We start from the raw sequence: 21,688 nt of genomic DNA, 5'->3' as shown, positions 1-21,688 counted from the left end.
TGCCATTTGTAAACACTCAAAAGCTAACTGCTATGAATGCAATCAAGGTGATTTGAGTTAAGCAAGCGCTGCTTCGTACTTCATGCAGTTCATTTAAAGCATAAATTTACCTGTGTCGTGTTCAATTTAATTTTTTTTTTTAAATATTCACCCTGGCAAGGAAATAATGTTTCGAGTTATCTAAGAGTGCGAATTAATGTCGATCAGTTAACCCACTGCATTGGCCGTAACCGCCAAACCATACAATACATGTAGGATTACTGCTGTAACGGAAGTAAGTGTTGCATTCATTTTTAAATCACCATCGTGCAACAGCGCTGCCCTACTTTCAAAAGCTAACTGCTATACTACGAAAATAATCGATACATTCGCATCGAAGCAAGCGTCGCTGCGCACTTCAAGTATTTAAATTGGAGCGGAAATTTTTTGTAGTGAACCTCTATTAAAATAACTAAAAAGAACTGAAAACTATGGAGCATAAAATGTTTCAAGATCCGACACTGGAGCGCCACTTCACCGGACACAGCGGTGCCATAACACAGTTGCGCTTCAGCCCCGATGGCCAACAAATCGCAAGTAGTTCCATGGATACCACAGTTATTTTGTGGAACCTCAAGCAGGCAGCGCGTTGCATTCGATTTGCCTCGCACTCTGAGCCCGTTTATGGAGTGAGCTGGTCGCCCAAGGGCACTTTTATGGCCTCCTGTAGCCATGATCGCACTGTCAAAGTCTGGGAGCCCAAGGTACGCGGTGGCTCGGCCGAGTTTCTCGCTCACGGCAAGCCGGTGCGCAGTGTGGACTTTGATCCCACTGGGCAGCTCCTGTTGACTGCCTCCGATGACAAGTCGGCCAAACTGTGGCGCGTATCACGACGTCAGTTCATCTCGTCGTTTACCCAGCAGACCAATTGGGTGCGTGCTGCCAAGTTCAGTCCCAATGGCAAACTCATGGCCACCGTCAGTGATGACAAATCTCTTCGCATCTATGACCTGAACAGTGGGGAATGTGTGCGCACCTTTACCGAGGAGCGTGCTTCACCCCGTCAGCTAGCTTGGCATCCTTGGGGCAATATGGTAGCCGTTGGCCTCGGCTGCAATCGCATCAAGGTCTTCGATGTGGTCCATAACCAGCTGTTGCAACTATATGTCGTACACTCGGCACCTGTCAATGATCTGGCTTTCCATCCAAGTGGCAACTTCCTCTTGTCGGGCAGCGATGACAAAACTATACGCATATTGGATCTACTGGAGGGCAGGCCCATTTATACGCTGACTGGGCACATAGATTCAGTGAATGCTGTCGCATTTGATCATGACGGCAATAAGTTTGCCACTGCAGGCAGCGATCGCCAGGTGAGTGCACTAAATCAGGAAATATATGTAAATGTATAAATTATAATTCCTATTTATATATTGCAGCTCTTCATTTGGCAATCCAATTTGCATACCTATGATGCTTCACAGTTCGACGAGAAGTCCATGGCAACATCGGCCAACGACACCAGCTGCGCCTCTAGAACTAGCTTGGACGATGCCTCAAAGGCCAGCAATGATTTGAGCATTCGCATTGATCCGCGCGAATCGGCTGCCTATCGAGCGCTCGACGAACACTTCAAGGTGGTTGAAAGTGAACACTCGAAACAACTACAACCACCAATGAGCTACCTCTCTAACGCCACCAGTCCAAAATTTCGTGAACATGCGAAAGTTTCGGGTCTGGAGCAAAAGCTAAATACCAAATATAAAAGTGCTCCATTTTTTAAGTAATAGAGTTCTAAGCAAAACACACAGCTGCATCATCACATAGCAAAAACAAAAACTAAAACAACCCGAACAGCTAGCTTATAGCAAAACCTTTCACAGGTACTGGATGTATCGCTGGAATCTGAGTCGGGCTCCGATTGCTGCAGCTGTGCCGCCCAGCTCGATGACATGAACCTTCAAATGATGCAGCTGGAGCAACGTTTAAGGCGTTTAGAATGTCTAATCTTTGACTCAAACTAAATACTATTTTAATGCACATAATGCATTGTGAATTCATTTTTATTAATTTAATTATATACCTGTTTTAAGTAAACAATATAAGACCTCATAATCCTTGCCTTGAGTATTGTATTGTTAATTAAGCGTTGATGTAATTATATTAGTATACGGTTAAGTATGTCATAGAAAAAATAGATACGTGATGTATACATATATGTATGTAGCTGAAGTAGAGATTGGGGAGAGTAGTATTAGTATACGTACATAAATATAAGCTAGTGCTGTATGGAGATTGTGTGGAGTATTTGAGAAAACTGATTTCTCCTCTGAATATTAATTCTCCCATACTCTACTTAACTTTTATTCTCTGCATGCATGTATGTATGCTTTATACAAATGAGTATATCTCACTGATCAAGAATTATCAATAAAATGAGAGACAGACAAGCAAAGAATTAAGGAGAAAACACTTGCAGTTGATTGTCGACAGAATTTTTAATACCACTAAAATATTGTGCCTTTATTATAAGAGACGCTTTTACATATATACATATGGATATGTATATGTATAGCTTAAGAGGACAATAAAATAAGGCCGAGTCATATACGAGAATGAGAATTTATTTGATTTAGTCTTTTTTTTTATGATTGGCTGGAATTTTGACACACTACTCTCATAAATACCTTCTTATACATACATATTGAACACGCATAGAAATAAGTGCTATATGTATTTAATTATCAAGACATGACAAAAATTCGTTATTATTACTATGATTATTATTATAACTAATATAATATTTTTTATTTACATCTGTATGTTCATTTATTTACTACATAGTAATGGTAAATGTAATTATATTTAATTTTGGATAAGATTTTCTCACGACTCAATTCCAAAAAAGGCTCTGAATTAATTTCTAAAATTTATAAATTTTGTTTTAATTAATACATTTAATATTATTAATTATTCAATACTATTAATGATTTTATTTAAATTAAATCTTATATTTATAATTATTATCACATTCAAATTTGGCATATTCACATTTTGATTTTAATTGATTTGATATGAATAATATGAATTAATTTGTATTTCAATATTATAAATACCAAAAGTCAATATTCTCTTATTTTATCACTTTGGCAAATCAAGCTTCATATGTCATATACATATACATATATATAATGCAAATATAAATAAGAAATAGCTACCCTTGCAACAGCCAATGAACTCAGTGCAGTTCATTCAACTGCTAACCAAATGCCTATGGTGCAGCTCGCTTCTAATGATCATCTCGCAGAGGGGGCAGGTTCAATGGCTTTTGTCAAGTTAACTTGTTGCTGCATTTATAAGCTAATTATGCGCTCGCGACATATTGGCACAAAATTGCAGTAGCCAAGGGCCAAAGCCAAATGCCGAATGCTGAAAGCCGAAAGCGAAGTTCAAACAAATGCAACAATTGGCAACCACAATAAACAAAAGGATACTTGAGAAATTAGTGTGACAAGCGAACAATTTCCACCTGTAGACAGTTAAGGCCGTAACTGTTCATTGGCCAACATGCAGTTATAGGGTGCTGAACTAACCCTCTTTTCTTTTTTTTTGTTGTTTTTTAATTTGGGCATAGAAAAAGGTCATTGTCATCGGGGCAGGCAGGTTCAATAAACTGAACAATTTTGCATTTTCAAATAAATAAGCTGAGAGCTCGCAAAGAACCGCAAGAAAGCGCTTAACAACTGAGCAGGAGCTGCGGCCAGCCAAAAGCAAGCGCAGGAGCAAGTACCCTACTTTTGTGCAGGACATTGTAGGAGGCAGCAGCAGGAGCAGCAGTGGCAATGTCCGAGGCAGAGGTCCTGCATGTGGCATGTGCCACAAACGAGCCGAGGCACCCTCTCTATCTGCCTCTCTCTTCCCCTCTCTCACTCTCACACCCTCTCTGCTAGCTAAGCTCAGCTTTTGCCTCTGCGCTTCGGGCACTTGCGTTGGCTCGTGTCATCTGTTGAATTATAAAATATGGCAAAGGAATTAATTTGGCCAGCTTGCGAACCGAGTCCGAATCTGGCACAGCAGCAGTCGCAGCAGTGGAGCTCTTAGGATAACGCCTAAGGACCCCTACCAATCGTTCCATCTACCGCTATGCTCTGACTGCAACTTCTTTTGCTTATCTCTGCGCACCTGTCGCTGCTCGATCTGCAGACAAAATGAAAAGGTGCGCTTAAATTCTTATAATGACTCGGACAGAGCGCAGACGCGCAGTCAGAACTTCTCCGTTCTCTGCCTGTCTGTCTCTCTGTGTGTGCGTGCGCGCGTGTGTGTGTGTGTGTGTGTGTTGCATCTTCTTGCCGCAATTTGTTGTCCTTTTGTTTGCCGCTTGCCGTCTGTTGCCTCCCAAATCTGTCTATAATCTGTGTTTAGGCCATGCACATTGATTTCAGCTCAACATCAGACAAAACACCTTGTGCGTGCCTTCAAAATGCACGTTTCTGGTTCTGCTCTTGTGCCCATTGATCAAGTGCTTATGAGGGTATATTGGTTTTGTGGAAGGATGTGTTAAGGGTGAATGAAAGACGGGGTGGATGATAAAAAGTCCATGTGTACTTGATACTTCTTCAAGTGATTTTTAACCAAGCCTAGTCGTATACTAAACGAACTCGTAAATTACAGAATTGAGAGAAGTGAAAATTGTATTATATATTCTTGAATGCCATGGCATTAAATATTTTTTAACTCATCTCGTTTGCTTTTTGTCAACAAATATTGTAAAATGTATTTGATATTTCTTTTGAGGTTGATTTCAAGCAATGAAACATTGGGTTACCAAGCTTATTATTATTATTATTATTTTTTTTTTATTTTATTTTTTTTTTTGTATAGTAATAGATAGACAGAATATGAATATATGTATAAGATTTTAGATTTATTTATATTTTATTTTTATTATTATTATTTTTTTTTATATTAATAAACATATATGTACTTTAAATATATTAGATTTTAGATATTTTATTTTTTCTAATTTTATTATTTTATTTTATTTTTTTTTTATACAAATTTATGTTATATTCTGCGGAATCTCCCACAACAAAGAGTTAATGAATTTCATAAAGAAATGCCCCCAAGGCAAAGCAAGTGATATCAATGTGTTGGTGTATAGATATGTGTATATATAAATCTGTAGGGTAACATGTAATCTTTGCCTGTAGTGCGCTCTGCTCAGCATTCAGTTAGGGTATTTACAAGTCATGCACACTCGCCTCTCTCAATCGGACTTGTTTTTGTTGTTGTTGCACTCTTGGGTCTTCTCCTTCAGCTTCTTCTTGCTGCTCTTCGGCTGTGCACCTTTCTCGGGGGCCGTTTTGGCTGTGGCACATGGCAAAATCCGAACCATTTTGTGTGTTTAGATTTTGTCATTTTAATTGCTGGCTCGGGCTTTTGACTCTTCGACTTTTTGCACCCTGCCAGCTAAGCTGAGCTGATTGGCTCATTGTCTGCGGGTTGTTTTTGCTTTTGTTTTTGTTGTTTTCTGTTTGTTATTCCGTGGCTCTTGTTGCCAATTAAGCTGTTTAAATAGATTTCACAATCTGCCTTGCTATATATATATACACGTATGCCCTGCCACTTGACTACCCCACACACATACATATATATGTATATACCATGTACATGTAGTAGGGGTTGCCTATTTGACTTGGATTTGTCATTCATTGCTTTTGCCTTTGTCAATGTTCGCATGCAAATCGAACGAGCTTAAGATTTTCCTAAGTAAGGTAAGGCTAATCTCTGACTAACTGGCTGACTTTCTGACTATTCTGACCGTCTGGCAGCCTGGCACTCTGTTGGCTTCAGATTTGGTCGGCGAACTTGCTAAACTGTTTCCTACTTGCATTTGTCTTAGTAGACTCTAATGTAAACACAAACAGCTGTAGCTAAGATCTGTGATATTTTTATAGAAATCATTAATTTAATTTAAGAGATTTGTGTTTAAAAAAATATAATATAATATAATATAATACAAGTTAATTTATTATAATACATATATATTAATGTTTGCAACATAAGGTATAATCTAAAGAGATTGGAATTGTTATCTAATTAGATATTTCCTGCAGATTAGCTTAGGTACATAGTAGACATATTATTCAGGCATAAATATTATTCATTCATCATTACCATTATACTTCATATAATTCAAACATATATAGATATAGTATTGGCTTCAAATACTTCAACATTTTTCATATGAAATGCTATAATCTGATTACAATTTTAGGCTCGCTTTCAGAATCAATCAGTAATGGAATAATTAAAACGGATACCATGTGCAACATTCACCTGCTTCATTAATACATTTCTCTCTTACACACACATATACACACACACACGGACACACTCACTGTATGTGTCAATCTCTAACAATCAATCCGACATAAATTTCATATGCCCAACTCATGCTGCAGGTGACAATTGCTCTTGAGGGTAAGAAGCAATCATAACTTAACAATTTGAAGCGAGGAAAACCCATAAAAAAACGAGGATCGCATAATATAAATGAGAGCGACGGCAGCAAGGAACACGGAGCAAGGAGCAGCAGTGAGACGCTGGCTCTAGCTGAGGCTGCGGCTCAAGCTGAGGCTGAGGTTCAGGCTGTCGGCCTAAAAGGTCCCCTCAAAATTGGGTCATTTTGGCTGCTTGTAATATCGATGAGCGTGACAGGTGCAGGCGCACTTACAGCACTCATTGTTGTTGTTGTTGTTGTTGTTGGTTTGTGCACCTTCCATTGGTTTTTGTTTTTGTTTCATCTTTTTGCATGCGTCAGCTTGCGGCACACTCCCTCAAGGTGCACGGGGCCTAGATTAGACGAAGATTGCAGTCTGTCTGCTTTGTGGTTGACTCGAGAGATTTTTATGACTGCTGTTCGGCAGTTCGGCTGCTCGGCTGGCGTGTGGCCCACATGCCAATTGGACCGGTACAGGTTGCTACCTCTGCCACTGCTGTTGCTGCTGTTGCTGCTGTTGCTGTTGTAATTTGCCTCGACGGCAAGCCTGGCATATGTTTGCTGTAAACCGGCTCTGAGCACGCGTCTCGTCTGGCTCACAATTATTGAGCCAGGACGACGACGACGACGATGAGAAGGAGCAGGAGCAGGCTGAGCAGGGGGAGCTGAATGTTGAGGACGAACGATGACAACGACAGGTTCCAGGATTCAGCAGGTGCTGGCGCGCCACTTGTGCGGCTCAAAAAAGGAATCGGAATCAGCGCTGCTTACAACGAAAGGACATAAACATAAATGAGCCGCTGTAACATTTTGGACTGCCTTTACCTCCTATTCGGCTCCTGCGGCACAGGTGCCTTTTGCCACAGCCCTCGTCGGCTTTTTAATTGTGCCCTCGCTTAGGTTCACCTGCAGCAGCAGCAGCCCTCGACTGCAACTGACCTAAGACATCTTTTTTTCATGTGATGGCCTCCACGTCTTCACGTCAGTCTCTCTCTCTCTCTATCTCTCTCTCTCTCTCTTTGTCTGTGTAGATCCTCGCTCGACTGGCTCACCTTTTTTTTACTTTTTTAGCCGCACCTATTATTTTTATTAATAGCCAAAGTCGAAGTCGAAGTCGCAGCCGAAGTCAGTCAATGTGGAAGTCACCTGCCCGGCACCTTTGGCTAGGGGTAGCCGGAAAACGGATATGTTGCGGGCCTAGATCACTTCAAGGCACTTCTAAGATGATTTTCCCCTTCTTTATTTCAATTTGGGGTTGCAGCTTTTCTTTTTTTATTTTTGTCTTCTCTCATTTATACGTTTCTTTCTTTTCTGTTTTCATGGGGGCTTGTCGTCTATTTGTATTTGAATGCTGTACAAATTCAAATGCCATGACAAATTATGTGGGCTCAGGTGTTAACGGCTTGGGGGTTAATAAACCTGAAGCCAACATATGGCAGAGACAATCGCAACTTTATCAGCCTTAGCTCGAGCTATGCAACGGGTTTGTTTTATAGAGGTTTTGTTTGCTTCTTGAGAGGGTTTGTAATGGTGCAAGAAAATGTTTTTAGGAAATCGAAATAAACTTTTGTTTGAATTGAATTTATTTTCTAAATAGTTTAACTCAATTTTAATAAATACCTGTTTATAATAAACATCTGTATATATTTTCCTGTAATTTCTTACAGTTCTGCTCTTGATATATCTAATATCAAATAAATGATGTATCTAATATATAATATCAAATACAGAAATGCATTTATTTTTTTGTTAGAGTTGAGACTATTTACAAAATTGTCCATTTTAATTTCTTATCAACAAAGTATTTATTTTAATATATTTTTTATGAACTTTATTTACTTAAACTAAATTTTTTAAAATGAACTTTTTCTAATTTCTGTCAGCTTTGTATTTGCTCTGACAGTCTGTTATATCTGTGCTTATTTTCATGTAGAAAGACTTCTTCTTCTTTAAAACATTTGGAAAGTCTTACCCTCATTTCAGCTCTTCCCAATATTTATATAACTCTTAAGCATATTTCTGTCTTTGAATTTGTTTGTTAGTAGACTGCCACACTTCATAATATACTGAACCTTGTTTAACGACACGTGCTTTATATATTGTTTAAACTTATTGTCTCAGAGAATTTAGAGCCTCAACTACATTAAAAAATTGTAAATATTTGTTCATTTATTTAACATTTTTCTATTATAAAATAAATATTAGACTGTCTCAATGAAAATTAAACCTATAAAGATCTCTGAACTCTTACGCTAAACTCTCTTTAATTTTTTTGTATCTATTATTACTGATTATTTATTAAATATTATGTATAATTTTTTATTTTAAATATGCATATATTAAAACTTAAAAAATAAAACTTTTTAAATTTCTGTTATTTCTGTCTGTTTTTGAGACTATATAAAGCCTATTCTCTATCACATATTCATATAATTCCTATTTTACCTCACAGTTTTTTTATTTTACTCAACTTTCTGCTATATATTCTAATATGAAATTTCTCTTAACATGGCCAATATCTCTGGGCTTACATTATGAAATACTTGAGCTAGTGGAGCAAAGTCTCGTTGCGTCTCATCTGCAATTTATCGCTTTGTCGGCACTTGCCCCAAGGTCCTTGGGCTGCATTCTTATTGTTGTTGTTGCTGCTGCTGTTTTGTTGCAGCCGTCAATGCAATTGAACTGCATATTTTTGATCGCTGTTCTCATTTTTTTGTTTTGTTTTTGCTGGGCCAATATTTTGTCAATTTTCGATCAATTTGTTGCATGCCACAGGGCACAAGTGGCGAAGCGACGCACAAAGTGAAATCCTTGCCAAATGCTCGCTGATTTTGATTGCGAGCACCAGATGAATGGCGATAATGAGAGTGGGGACCCCAAGCCGCAGTCGGTGATTTGTAAACTGCCAAACTTCATTTCGGGCGTTTTAAAGTGCCGCTAAATGCATTGACATTCGCTTTACGGCTGGCAATTGCAACGATCACTGATCGTCGATGATCGCTCCCGATCTCCCTCACTGCCTCTGCCTCTGCCTTTGCCATTACCTAAAGTCAACTCTCGGGCGCAATTAGCTGGAACTTCGAACACTTATTGGCGTTTTGCCATGCCCGATCGTCGCCCGATCGCCTCCAGATCGTCTGGTCTCTTTTCCAGAATGGAAAATGCTGCCGCCGCTGCTGCTTGTAATGCGGCGTTTTACAAAGCTCATTCCTAGCATACCACAATGAGCGGAGATCAAAGATCACCGCGTCACCCGAAAACAGGAGCAGCTCTCAGTCCCAAAGTCCCTCAGTCCCAATTGAAGACGTGCAAAAATTTAACTATAAAATCAGGTTTTTCGTCTGCCCACAAAACACACACACACACAGCAAAAGAAAAAAAAACATATTTGGAGCATTTTTGGACAATTTGTAACAAAATGTTGCCTCATCAATTCAGCTGCTCAGAGAGTTCGTCCTTGATACAAATGTATTTAACACTAATAGAGACAAGCAAATTTATAGATCAGCAAATATTTGTGCCACTGAAGGACGCTTGAGCTGCAACCCCTAAAGACTGGGCTGCTTAAATTGCTGCAGAACATTTCAGGAATTCCATCAGCTCCGCAGAGGAATTTTTATTAAACAGCTAAGGATCTGCTGAACTGTAAATAGCCTTTAATGTATATTTTATTTTATATGTATATTTTTATATATATTTTTTATTGGAATACTTTAATCTTTGGCATATATTCAGTAGTCTGCTTTAATGTAATGATAAATAAAAACTGAATAATGTTAAACAATAATTCAGTACTGAAAAATTATACATCAGTGCTAGATTGTTCTACAAAAAATTAAGGCCTACTTTCAATTGATGATGATGATGGTTCTACAAAAAAATGAAACTAAGCTTAGAATGAACTGAAACAATGTTTTATATGTTTATCTCATTGTCATAGTCATTGAGTTTTAGAAAATACTTAAAAATAATAAATATAATATTATAAATTAAAAAAGTCTCAGCTATTTAATTGAATTCAGAAAAAAAAAATATATACAAAATTTACAAAATCGAAAAGTCTAAGATGCTTCATTAAGGTTAAGAGTTTTGGCTAATACTGAATGCTGAAAGATCTCTTAATGAAGTGAGAGCTATTTAAGAAGAGTTTTTAAAAGCTATAGATGTAGAAGACGCCTTTAGCTATTTAGGAAAATGTTTTAGCTATTTAGGAAAATGTTTTGTTAAAGGAAAAATCCTTTGCGGTTCTTCAAAATATTCAAAGCCCTCAAAATGAATCCATCCAAATATTCACCTCAATCAAACATACAATACAAATGGTTTACCATAAACAATTTCCAAATAATTGTCACACATATTTAAGGTTCTTTAGCTTTCAACTTTATTTTCGCCAAAAAATTACAATTAAACATAACTAAATACAAAATGAAAATGGTTTTTATAAATTATAGAGAATTGTCATTGGAAAACTTAAACGCTAATACAATCATATAAATAAATCAGGTTCTCAAATGAGCTTAAATAATTTAAGTAAATATAAATATAGAGCAAATAAAACAAGAAATTTGTCAGTTTACATTACAATAATATTAATAATAATAATAATAATAATAATAATGACGCTCTATGCCAATTGTGGTTGTTGTTGTTGTTGGGATCTTTGGTACTTTTAGCTGCGTTTTCTTTGCCAATTTTGGATTTGGTATTTAGGGTAAAAAAAAAAAATAAACAAATTCAAAAGATGTATAAAACATTAACTATGAAATAAATTATGTAAGCTTAGATCTAAATAATATTTATTTACTTATAAATAAATATGCTTAAAGAGCTAATTTGAAAAGTCTTTCTTTTTTTTTTTTTTTTGGGTGTATTTACAGAGCTTAGATCTAAGATTGAGCAGAGATTAACTTAGCTAGTAACTAGTGCGCGAGAAATACACTTTCCTTTCGCTTAACAATATATTTAAATATGTTAAAAATTTTTTTATGTTTTTTTTTAAATTTTCTTTTCGGTTGCCTAAACAAAACAAACTTTGGCTTCATAGCAACGACTTAGACGACTTTGCATTTGCAGGCGTGCCAACTTGGTGGTAACTGGTATTCTTAGCTTAAAATCCACTGGATTCGGATGGTGTCTCATCTTTCGATATGTGCATACATGTATATGGAATACATATATATATGTATGGATATTTGTTATTTATTATTTACATTTTATATATTTATAGCTGCTGGGGCCTAGCAGCTGCTGCTGCTAACCTCCATTTTGATGGGCATTGAGGGCGCCTCCTCGTGCCGGCTCTCCCGATGACGCCGCAGATCCACCTTGCGCTGGAAGGACTGATCACAGAGGCCGCAGCCGAAGGGCTTGTAGCCCGTGTGTTTGCGCATGTGCGTGATCAGATTGGAGCTCTGGCTGAAGGCCTTCAGGCAGACGGTGCACTTGTGTGGCTTCTCACCTGCGCAAATCAATAAAAAACAATTATTGTAATGAAAGCAAATTTATAAAATGAGAGAGAGAGAGACAGGGGAAGCAAAAGGGAGAGAGAGAGAGGGGCAGGTGTTTATTAATTGTGTAACTTTACTATATTTTGAGCAATTAGACAAATTGAAAGCTGATAAACATCGACGAGCGTTTGCCGATTTTAATGGACTTGACTGTGACTGTATGAGGGTGGCTCAAATCACACATTAGGGTGGACATGCATGCAAAGAGCTGTCAAGTCAGTGCTGTTTAAGTTCGTTTATAGGTTTGACATATTTGCAGAGCATTTATATGGTTTATATATAGCGAAAAGAGAGAGGGAGGGAGAGATAGAGAGGGAGTTATTATGCATTTTTATTGCATGTGAAATTGAAAGGAATTTGGAATATTATATGAATTTATCGACAGCTTCTTCTGAGCTATATTAATATACATAGATAGCTAAGTCATATATATAGAGCAGCCCTTTCTCTCTTAACTTTTAGCACATGCCAAAGTTCAACTGATGTGGGTCAACAGCTCACAAACAGAGCCTGCTTATCACATATGCTAATATCAGAAAGAGCTAGATATAGCAAGAGAAGATGTATAGAAAGAGAGAGATGGAAAGAGGGAGACATTTAGAGAGCGTGAAACTTACCCGTATGTATATACGTGTGCTTCTTCATATCGGACTTCTGATGGAATCGCTTGCCGCAGTACTGGCAGGGATATGGCCGCGTGTCGCTGTGTATTAGCAGATGTGTGGATAGTGTTGAGGAGCGCTTAAATGATTTGCCGCACTGTTTACACTGCAAGAAAAACAATGCCGAATTGGAGCAGGCTATAGTAAATAATTGAAATAATGAGATGTCTTATTTGGACAGCCTGATGGCGGCAAATAAAATCTCAAACAGAATAATAATGTGTGTGCCAAATACTTATGAATTAAACTAGATTTGTGAGTGGGCAAATATTTGGCAACAGGTGCCTCGAAATAGGGTAAAACCCACAGACACAGCTAGACAATATGGCTGACTGGCAGGCGAAGGGAGGGGCGAAAGATAGAGAGCGCGGAAGGCGTGGCAGCCTTATCATAATACTTTTTGCGTTTATTTTTATGAAACAGCTAAACAAATACCCGCAGCAGCAGCTCAGCTACGCCTCAATGTTAAATCTCAAGTGAAATACATTTCTCCAAGAAAAAGTGTTATTAAGCTATATATATAATATCTGTATATCATGTTGATATATAGACGTATATGTGTGTGTGTGTGTGTGTGTGTTGTTGTAGGCCAAACACAGCTGTGGGGGCATTGGGTATCGAGTATCGAGGACTGGGCAACGGGCCTGCTCTGCGCCTCGTAACATCTTCGCATCGAGCAGATTAAATGTTTGCACAGTTTGTCTGGCTGCAACATGCAACAGTATCTAAACATTGTCGCTCCCGTATTGACACAACTCAATCCCATTCCCAACCACCTCGGCTACGTGTGTGACATTTATAAGAAAAAACAAAGTAAGAGAGAAAAAAAAAACGAAACAAAACAAAAATATTATTAATAATGAGAAAAACCTTTCGAAAACCTACGCATACTGTCAATTGACACAAGTGCTCCACAACTGCTCCAAAACAAGAAGCCAAAAGAGAAGAAGAAATATCACAAATTATTTTACTTTCTGGATTTTCTATTTGTGGATTGCATTTGAGCTGTATCCATGCCTAGACAGAGCCCCAATTAGTTGGCCCATTGTTGCGGCCCCAGTCTGAGCCATAATGTCAATTTGCTCAACTCGAAAACGTAGCGGAAGTTGGCAAAACTCTCGCGTAGAAACCCCAAATACATGACTCAGCCGCAGACTCAGCCTCAGTCGCAGACTCAGCCTCTGCTGCTTGGAGTCCGAGTCAAGCCAAGTCGAGTCGAGTCTGGCCGGGTGGGCCTAGCAGCAGATGTAAAGACTTACAAAAAAAGCGGGGCCAAGAAAAAATATGACTGCGCCTGCGTCCAGGACTCGCGCAACTGTTTCGACCATATGTCTGGAAACCCTTTTAGCTCGGCTATCGCATTTCACATGCTCTTCCCTTTCATTCTCTGCGTCTCTCTATCTCACGTTGCTCTGGCGAATGTGTGAAAACGTAGCTGCCCGTCGCGGGTGTTGAAATGCCTTTGATAAAAACATAAACTGACAGCGGGGGTAGTCAGAGCATGACCATACCCCGACCATGCCCTGGACACCGACCCTAGGCAGCTCATATGACATACCTTGGTCGTGTGCCCCGGTGCTTAATGTGGCAAAAAATTCATATGCTTACGAGAGCCCTTGAACAAAACGACAATTATGATTGAGCCCAAAGCATTGAAGGCGTCATTTCAATGCATAAATCTTCCAAAGGTCCTCCGACCTTACAGGGAGAACCCATTCGGAATATAATCAAAATTATTTGATTAACTAATTGCGTGATTTCGATTGTGCCTAATTGAATTTCCATAGAAGAGTTCGAATGTAAATGCAAACAGTTTGTGTTCATTATGACATGATATTGTGCTGCGCCACTTTCCCAAATTGAATTGGGTGGACAAACTGTGGGCAGAGCAATTAAAACGCGACAGGAACCTCGAAAATATGAAACAATTAACACGGGTAAATTGAGAGAGAGAGCGGGAGGGAGGGAGGTACTGCGAGGGGGAGTTAGACACGCAATGCAAGCGATATAGCCAGATATATGCTGAAGACTTATGCAATGAGTTTACGATATGAAAGGGAAATTGAAAAAAGGCTTCTATCTCGACCCCCCGCTGATGTCACGTGATTGGGTCATTAGCAGCAAGGACAAGGCTTTGACAGTCTGCAGATTATGATTTAGTTTTCATAGATTTATGGCAGATACTTCAGATAGGACTTGAGCTATATAACTAAATAACTAAATATAGAAAATCTATTTTAGATTTATAGCAGATACTTCAGATAGGAGTTTGCTATTAATAAATATAGAAATGCTGAACTCTGCCTGTGCAACTCTCTCTCTCTGTCTCTCTTTCTCCTCCTCCTCTCTCTCAGTCTCAGCCTCTTGCACTTCCGCTTTTAACTCTGATTCGATTTTGACCAACGACAAGAAAAAAGAGTGGAAAAAATGAACTTCCCGTCTGGCTTACCTGAAAATTTCTGCCGGTGCGCTTCTCCTGCTCGCACTCGCCTTGATACGATGATGAGGAGGACGAACGACGCGCAACATCTGTGGCCGTTGAGTCAGGATGTTGCTGCTGCTGCTGCTGCTGCAACTGTTGGTGCTGCTGCTGCTGCTGCTGGGTCGTGTGTTGCTGCTGGTGTTGATTACGCATGTAGCCCAGTTCGGCGGCTGCCACAAGACCCATGAGCGCTGCTGCCGAACGTTTGCTCTCCTGCTCAGCCTCCGATTCGGCTTTAACCTGCTGCTGCTGTTGTTGTTGCTGCTGTTGATGTTGCTGCTGCTGTTGCTGCTGCTGCTGTGTCTTGAGGTGCTGTGTGAGCAGCTCCAGATTGTTGCCAGTCAGGCCGGCCATGAAAGCGCTGCGATGTGCGTACAGCTGCTGCTGCGCCGTCTCAAAGTCCAGATCCTGTGCGACACTCGTCGAGGACAGCGGCGACTGCAGCGACTGCATTGACGATATGGAGGCAGCCGAGCGACGTTCGTACTTGAACTTGCGCACTATGGGATCCACTTGCTGCTCCTCAAAGTCTTCACTAGCAGCAGCTGCTGCTGCTACTCCTGCTGCTGCAGCCTCATGCCGCGAGGAGCGCTCGCACATGGATGCCGGCGACCAGATGATGTTGCCCTGCGAGCGACGCTGCTGCGAGGGAGTCCCAGCATTGGCAGTCTTCAGATTGACAGCCCTCAATGGAGGTGGCGTGGTCAGATGCAGTGGCTGCTCCCGCTCATCCAGGCTGAGGCTACCGCCGCTTAGGCTGCTGCTGCGGCTGCTGCTGCTGCTGCTGCTGCTATTGTGATCGTGATCCTGCTCCGAGTCGGATCTGGCGCGCTGTTTGGTGCTCAAGTTGAGTGGCATGTCCTCGTCCTGCTGCAGCAGCACATGATTGCTGCGGCTACTATTGTGCTGCAGCTCCTGCTCCTTTTCGGGCGTCAATGCAAAGTCGCGATCGCGCTGCCCCAGTACAATGGAGGCGGGCGACTTAGGAGTCATTGGCGTAAGGGGCGTGCCCAAAGCCGAAGCCGACGACAGCAGAAACTGCGGCCAGAGCAGAGCGCTCGAGTAGAGCAGCGGATTGTAGAGAAAGGGCAGATCTGCATGGGAGCATATGATATGTAGAAATTGAGAATTAGATATACAGGTATATAAAAAGAAGTATTGTATATGAATAAAAATGCCTGATAATATTCAATATCAATGAGATTTCCTGATCAACATTTGATTAGCTATATTTTGAATGAATTTTAAATGCAATGATTATGGAAGCAGTTGAAGTGATATTAACTTGACTTAATATACATAATGCATATATTTGATAAAGGTCTTTTAAATATATATATATATATATTATATGTATATATTAGAATATATTTTAAAGAAAATTAATAGTTTCAGAATATATTTATTTATAATTTTCAATACTTAGAATATATTAATAATTTATTTGTACTTATTTTACAATTTTTTAGAAATTTATTAATGATGAAAATGATATGAGAGCTACTTTCAAATATAATGAAAATTATAAGACTTATTGCAAGTAGCTTTGAAGCTCTGATCAAAATGGATCATTGAACAAGAAATTCTTATTAATTAAATGATTTGCTTCTATTTTCTTTATTCTTTCTCTGAGCTTGTTTAAGCATTAAACAACATTTTATTTTGACACTATTTTGTATCAAATATTTTAAAATTTTCATTTTACTTTTTGAACCTTAATAAGGACTTTTTTTATTTTATTTTATTTATTTTTTTTTTCTCCTTCAATTTTAATGCTTGATCAATGCAGATTACTAGACTATTTCCTCCATATATATATCAAGCGCTTACTTAATGCTCATCTTTGAGGCTATATCCCTTAAATATTTCAGACCTTCATAAAGTCTCTTCTGCTCAGCTTTTCTATTTGGCTGATCTTCAAGCAAATTCTGAGATGTTTTATACACTAATTCATCAAGGCTCAATCGGACCTCTTTCTCACTTTAAAGTTGTCTCACATAGATCATATATTTCTTCGATCTACTCACCTCGATTGTTTAGTTTTTGTGCGGCAGCCGATGCTATAACCGTATTGAAGGCCGAGGCGCGCTGCATCCATTGCTTGTCCAGAGTTAGACCCGCGTAGCCCGCTGGACTTGGCTGCGAGTGCGGCGATGGCGGCGGCGACAAATGATTCATTTTGTTGGCCTTAAGCACTGGCTCTTATTGGCTTTTAATTTGTACTTTTTTGGTTTAGCACTTTTCGCAAATACACTTGGCTAAGTTAAATTTGGCCAATATAATTTTCAATTTCTTCTTTTCGTTTAGTGTATTTCAACTAAAGCTTGACAACAATTTGAAGACGAGACACGAACACAAAGATCGCTGGAATTTCTCAAATTATTTACTAACTTTTCTTTAACTTTAGCTTTACTTTGTTTTTTTTTTATTTTTTTTTTTTTATATATATTTTTCTTAAATTTTTTGGTAACAGATCTTTGTGTATGGAAAGCTGGTTCGCTTGTGAGACGCACACGTCTGTATCGCTCGGTGCTTCGCACCTGACTGAATCTTTGGCCGATTGTGCGGTTCTAAATTGAGCCAACGGTGAAGCGAGTGCCAGGCCGACTTGGCCCGAAAATCGAGGCTCGAGGCGTGTATGTGTGTGTGCATAAGTATGAGTGTGTGTGTAAGCCGAATCAAAACGAACCCTCGTTGCATTTGTATTGGTGTTGACTTTAGTGGTGGCTCTTGAGCCCTTTATGCTTGCCTCTTTGTGTGTGTGTGTGTGTGTGTGTGTGTGTGTTGCCAACTCTGGTTTTTCACCTTTGGCAGCAGTTGGCAGTCCGCTGCTGTTGCTGTTGCTCTTGTTGTTGCTGTTGTTGTTGCTGTTGCTGTTGTCCTGCATGTTGTAAGGGTCAAGACACACAGTTACGCAGCGCCAGGGCCCGCGCCGCCTGTTCTCCTCTCTATCAGTTGCTTTGATCGTGCGCAGCTCAAATTGTTGTTGTTGTTTTGCTGCTGTTGTCGCTGTTGTTGTTGTTGTTGTTGTTGTTGTTGGCAGCACGCGTTTCTCAACTAATTGGTATGCAGTTAAAGTTTGGCGGGCGTTTGCTGCATTGTTGCTCTGCGCTGCCCTCGCCGCGCTGCTCTTTTCGTATTGTAACTGTTACAGTTGTTATTGCTGCTGCTGTTGCTGTTTCAGTTGCAGTTGCAGTTGCTGCTGTTGCTATTGCTGTTGGCACAACTGACACCAACTGTTGTCCAGCCCGGGGATTATGCTTGTCACTGACTCAGCTGAAGTACAGGCGCGTGTGAGCAACTCCAAAGGATACTCGAGGGTTGAGCATTAAGCAAACTGTGATCTAAATGATTCGACTGATCCCAGAGTGTGAGAGGTTTGTACATTTTAAACGGATATGTAGCCGGATTATTGGCTAAGCATATGTAAGCAGCTTATAATTTGGAATTGAAACTGTTAATGTAAATAATATTGGAGAAAAAATGATTGAGCAGGCAGCTTCACAATTTCTTTTTTTAATGTACAAAATAATTAAATTTAAAAACAAATGGAAAACATATTTATGATTTATGTAATTCAATTCTAAGCATTAAAGTATCAGAAAATATCATTATCAAACGATTTTCTTAACATTCTATTTAGCAAAATGGACAATTATTTAGTCAACTCGTTTTTTTTTTTTTTTTCAATATTGATTCTGCACATTATTTTAGACACATGGGAAAATTAAATTTTTTAATTTAGTATATTATATTATTATTTATATATATATATATATATATATATATATATATATATATATATATATATATATATATATATATATATATATATATATATATATGTTTTTCTTTTTTTTTCATTTTAAAGCTTCTATATAATCAAAATTAATTTAAAGCCGAAGCTGATTCTGAGTAGACATACCATTTATTTCATTGTATATATTAATTATAAATTATTAATATATTATTTCTAAGATGTTTATTAAATTATTTATATATTGACAACATACTTACTATTACTTAACAAAAAAAAAAATAAAAAAAAAAAATTTAAAACAATATATATGAATGTTTCAATATTTGATATAATATACATATAAAATTTTCTTATTGTGAATCAAAAGAAAACTATGATTGTTGCTTATTTATATTTTTATATATTATTTCTGCTCTTGTCTTAAATTTTTCTTATATTATTTTTTCAGCAAAGAATTTCTTATAGTGTTTCGACCATTTACCTCAAAGCTTAAAAAGTTGGCGTTATGGCTGAAAAGGAATTCTTTCAATATCTCTATGGCTAACTCCTGCTTGCGGCTTGAGCTTATGATAAAGATGTAGCTATTTTTGCTTATACTAAAGCTTATTAAATTTCATATATTTCCATATATATTTCGATTCAGAGAGCATCTCTGCTGCAACATTTCAAAACAGTTTGGCACTTATCGAAAATTGTAAAGCAATTAAAAATCATGGTTCATCACCTGCCGCTGCGGCTGCGGCTGCATTCTTCGCCTTTAGATGCACCTTTCCACATAGTTTACAATTTTTTCTTAGTCGCTCGTCCTGAACGTTGTGCCCTTCCTATTCTCTGCTCTTTCTCTCTCTGCTAGCTCATCCTTGCTCGCTTGGTCGCCTCTGCTGCTGCTGCTGTTGCTGTTGCTGCTGCCGCTGCTTAGTTATTTCCAGTTTATGGCGCTGTGGCCCACACACCTGCCTAGGTTACGCCTGACAAGAAAACGCGGGCACACTTCGAGCAACTGGCAACAGCATTTAACGATCCTGTTCCGATCAGTTTCCTTCCTTCTTGTCGTTTGGCGCAATTTCCTCGGACGCCTTTGCATGCATTTAAAGGACATGTGCACGCCATTACAACAGTTAACTGAAGATCAGGGAGACACCCCCGAGGACATTCCAAGACACGAGCGTGCCACAAGCCGCAATAGCTCAAGCGAAGCATGCCATAGACACATGCCTGAGACCCCATATATGGGCTATATATCTCTATACCTATAGTCAGCGCTATATCAGCCCCGATAGTCATTCTTTATTGTAGCTACGATGAGGGCTGTTGGTTGGCTGCTTGGCTGTTGGCTGGCAGATCGCCCTCGATGCGCTTCAGAGCGCGAGGGTTCGCATCGAGGGTTAGCGGTAGCCGCAACCGCCTGACTTTTTGTAACGGATTCACCTTATGCCAGACGCGTGCCCATCCATCATCGTTTGATATGCGCAGTCGCAAGCGGCACAGGTAACAACAACAGCAACAACAACAACAACAACGATAATAGAACAGCTAGAGCAACTGTGTAAATCGCATAGCGTTTTCCATTTTCCATTTTCTATTACTCTTTCCATTTTTATCGGCCCCATTTATGACTGCGACACATTCCCAGTTACACCCTCAGCTTTGTTTGCATTGCATTCTCCTCTCTCTCCCTCTCGCTCACCCTCTCTTTGGCTCTTTGCCAAACAAAAACAAATCCCACGTTGGCTTCTGTTTCTGCTGTTTCGCTGCGCCGAATGCCTTTACACTTGGTCGCTTGGCTCGTGGCGCAGCGCAGTGCTCGTCGCTGATTGGCCGAGCTCACCGATGGGCGTCGACTGCGCGTACTGCTCACCCCGCTGCCTGGGCAAGCAAGCAAACAAACGGGTTTGTCACTGTGTGCTGTCCGTGTGCAGCGCTGTCGGGCTCTCTTGCCTGCCTCTTACAGCTTGCTGCGTGGTGAAGTTGAGTTGCCGAGCTTAGCCAAAACCGTTAGTTCAATTGTATTTGATTTGTGTGTGTAGGTGTGTGTGTGTGTAGACACTCGCATAGAAAGCACCAATTGGCTGTCTGAAATTTAACGGTTTGTAATAAGAATTCTGTGAGCTTTCTGATTTGCTTTGACTTTTGCTTAAGTTAACAACTTAATATGTAATAAAATTAAAATCTGAATTTAAATTGAGAATTGTCTAAATATATTAAATACTCAATTTAAGTATTAGACTTCTGTTTTTTTTACATAGTGAGCCTAAATTAAAAAATAATTATACCCATTTTAGCTGACTTTTGAGTATCACAATATATGGAAATAGATAATAAATCAATTTAAAATTAGCGTAAAAATTAAAAAATAATAATAATAATGAAAAATAATTATTAAAATATTATATTTTTAGTTTCATAACATTTTAAATTACAGAGAATATACTTAAAATATCAAATATTATGCGGACTACAGTAAAACAAAAGGTATTTTCTCATTAAATATTTAAAAAAAAATTTAGTAATTAAATATATTATGAAATTATAATAAATAAGCTACGAATATATAATGCATTTCTTTTTTAATTTTAACTCTCTCACAGACTCAAAATGTTTAGAATTTATATTTTCCTATCAGAGCATTCATCAACAGTATTAAAAACATGGGCATTTTATTATAAAATTATAAGAATAGTATTTCTTTAAAATTGTAAATATATTTTTTAGACTTGCTTTCATCTGCGTCTTCATAGATTTACTTTTTTAAATCACCAGTTGCAGTTTTCCTTTGACAGTCAATTCGAGCCTTTG

The 21,688-nt window shown here is 38.7% G+C and overlaps 2 protein-coding genes across 2 annotated transcripts; one reads left to right on the top strand and one right to left on the bottom strand.

Moving 5' to 3' along the window:
- The first annotated feature begins 66 nt into the window (after nucleotides 1-66).
- Poc1 (Proteome of centrioles 1) lies at nucleotides 67-2,605 on the top strand. Its single transcript, XM_089466998.1, has 3 exons — nucleotides 67-274; nucleotides 336-1,352; nucleotides 1,419-2,605. Exons 2-3 carry the CDS (start codon nucleotides 471-473, stop codon nucleotides 1,764-1,766), a joined length of 1,230 nt encoding a protein of 409 aa, XP_089323124.1. The 5' UTR covers nucleotides 67-274; nucleotides 336-470; the 3' UTR covers nucleotides 1,767-2,605.
- Nucleotides 2,606-10,850: 8,245 nt separating this feature from the next.
- sens (senseless) lies at nucleotides 10,851-17,986 on the bottom strand. Its single transcript, XM_089467318.1, has 4 exons — nucleotides 17,160-17,986; nucleotides 15,100-16,226; nucleotides 12,606-12,756; nucleotides 10,851-11,939 (listed from the first exon to the last, which is right to left on the bottom strand). The coding sequence occupies exons 1-4, from the start codon at nucleotides 17,308-17,310 to the stop codon at nucleotides 11,719-11,721; spliced, it is 1,650 nt and encodes a 549-aa protein (XP_089323444.1). The 5' UTR covers nucleotides 17,311-17,986; the 3' UTR covers nucleotides 10,851-11,718.
- Between the last annotated feature and the right edge of the window lie 3,702 nt (nucleotides 17,987-21,688).

The sequence above is a fragment of the Drosophila arizonae genome, chromosome 4, assembly GCF_054131065.1.
Source record: "Drosophila arizonae isolate 15081-1271.41 chromosome 4, UAZ_ARI_1.0, whole genome shotgun sequence".
Lineage (NCBI taxonomy): Eukaryota > Metazoa > Arthropoda > Insecta > Diptera > Drosophilidae > Drosophila > Drosophila arizonae.
This window is presented reverse-complemented; position numbering and strand designations above follow the sequence as displayed.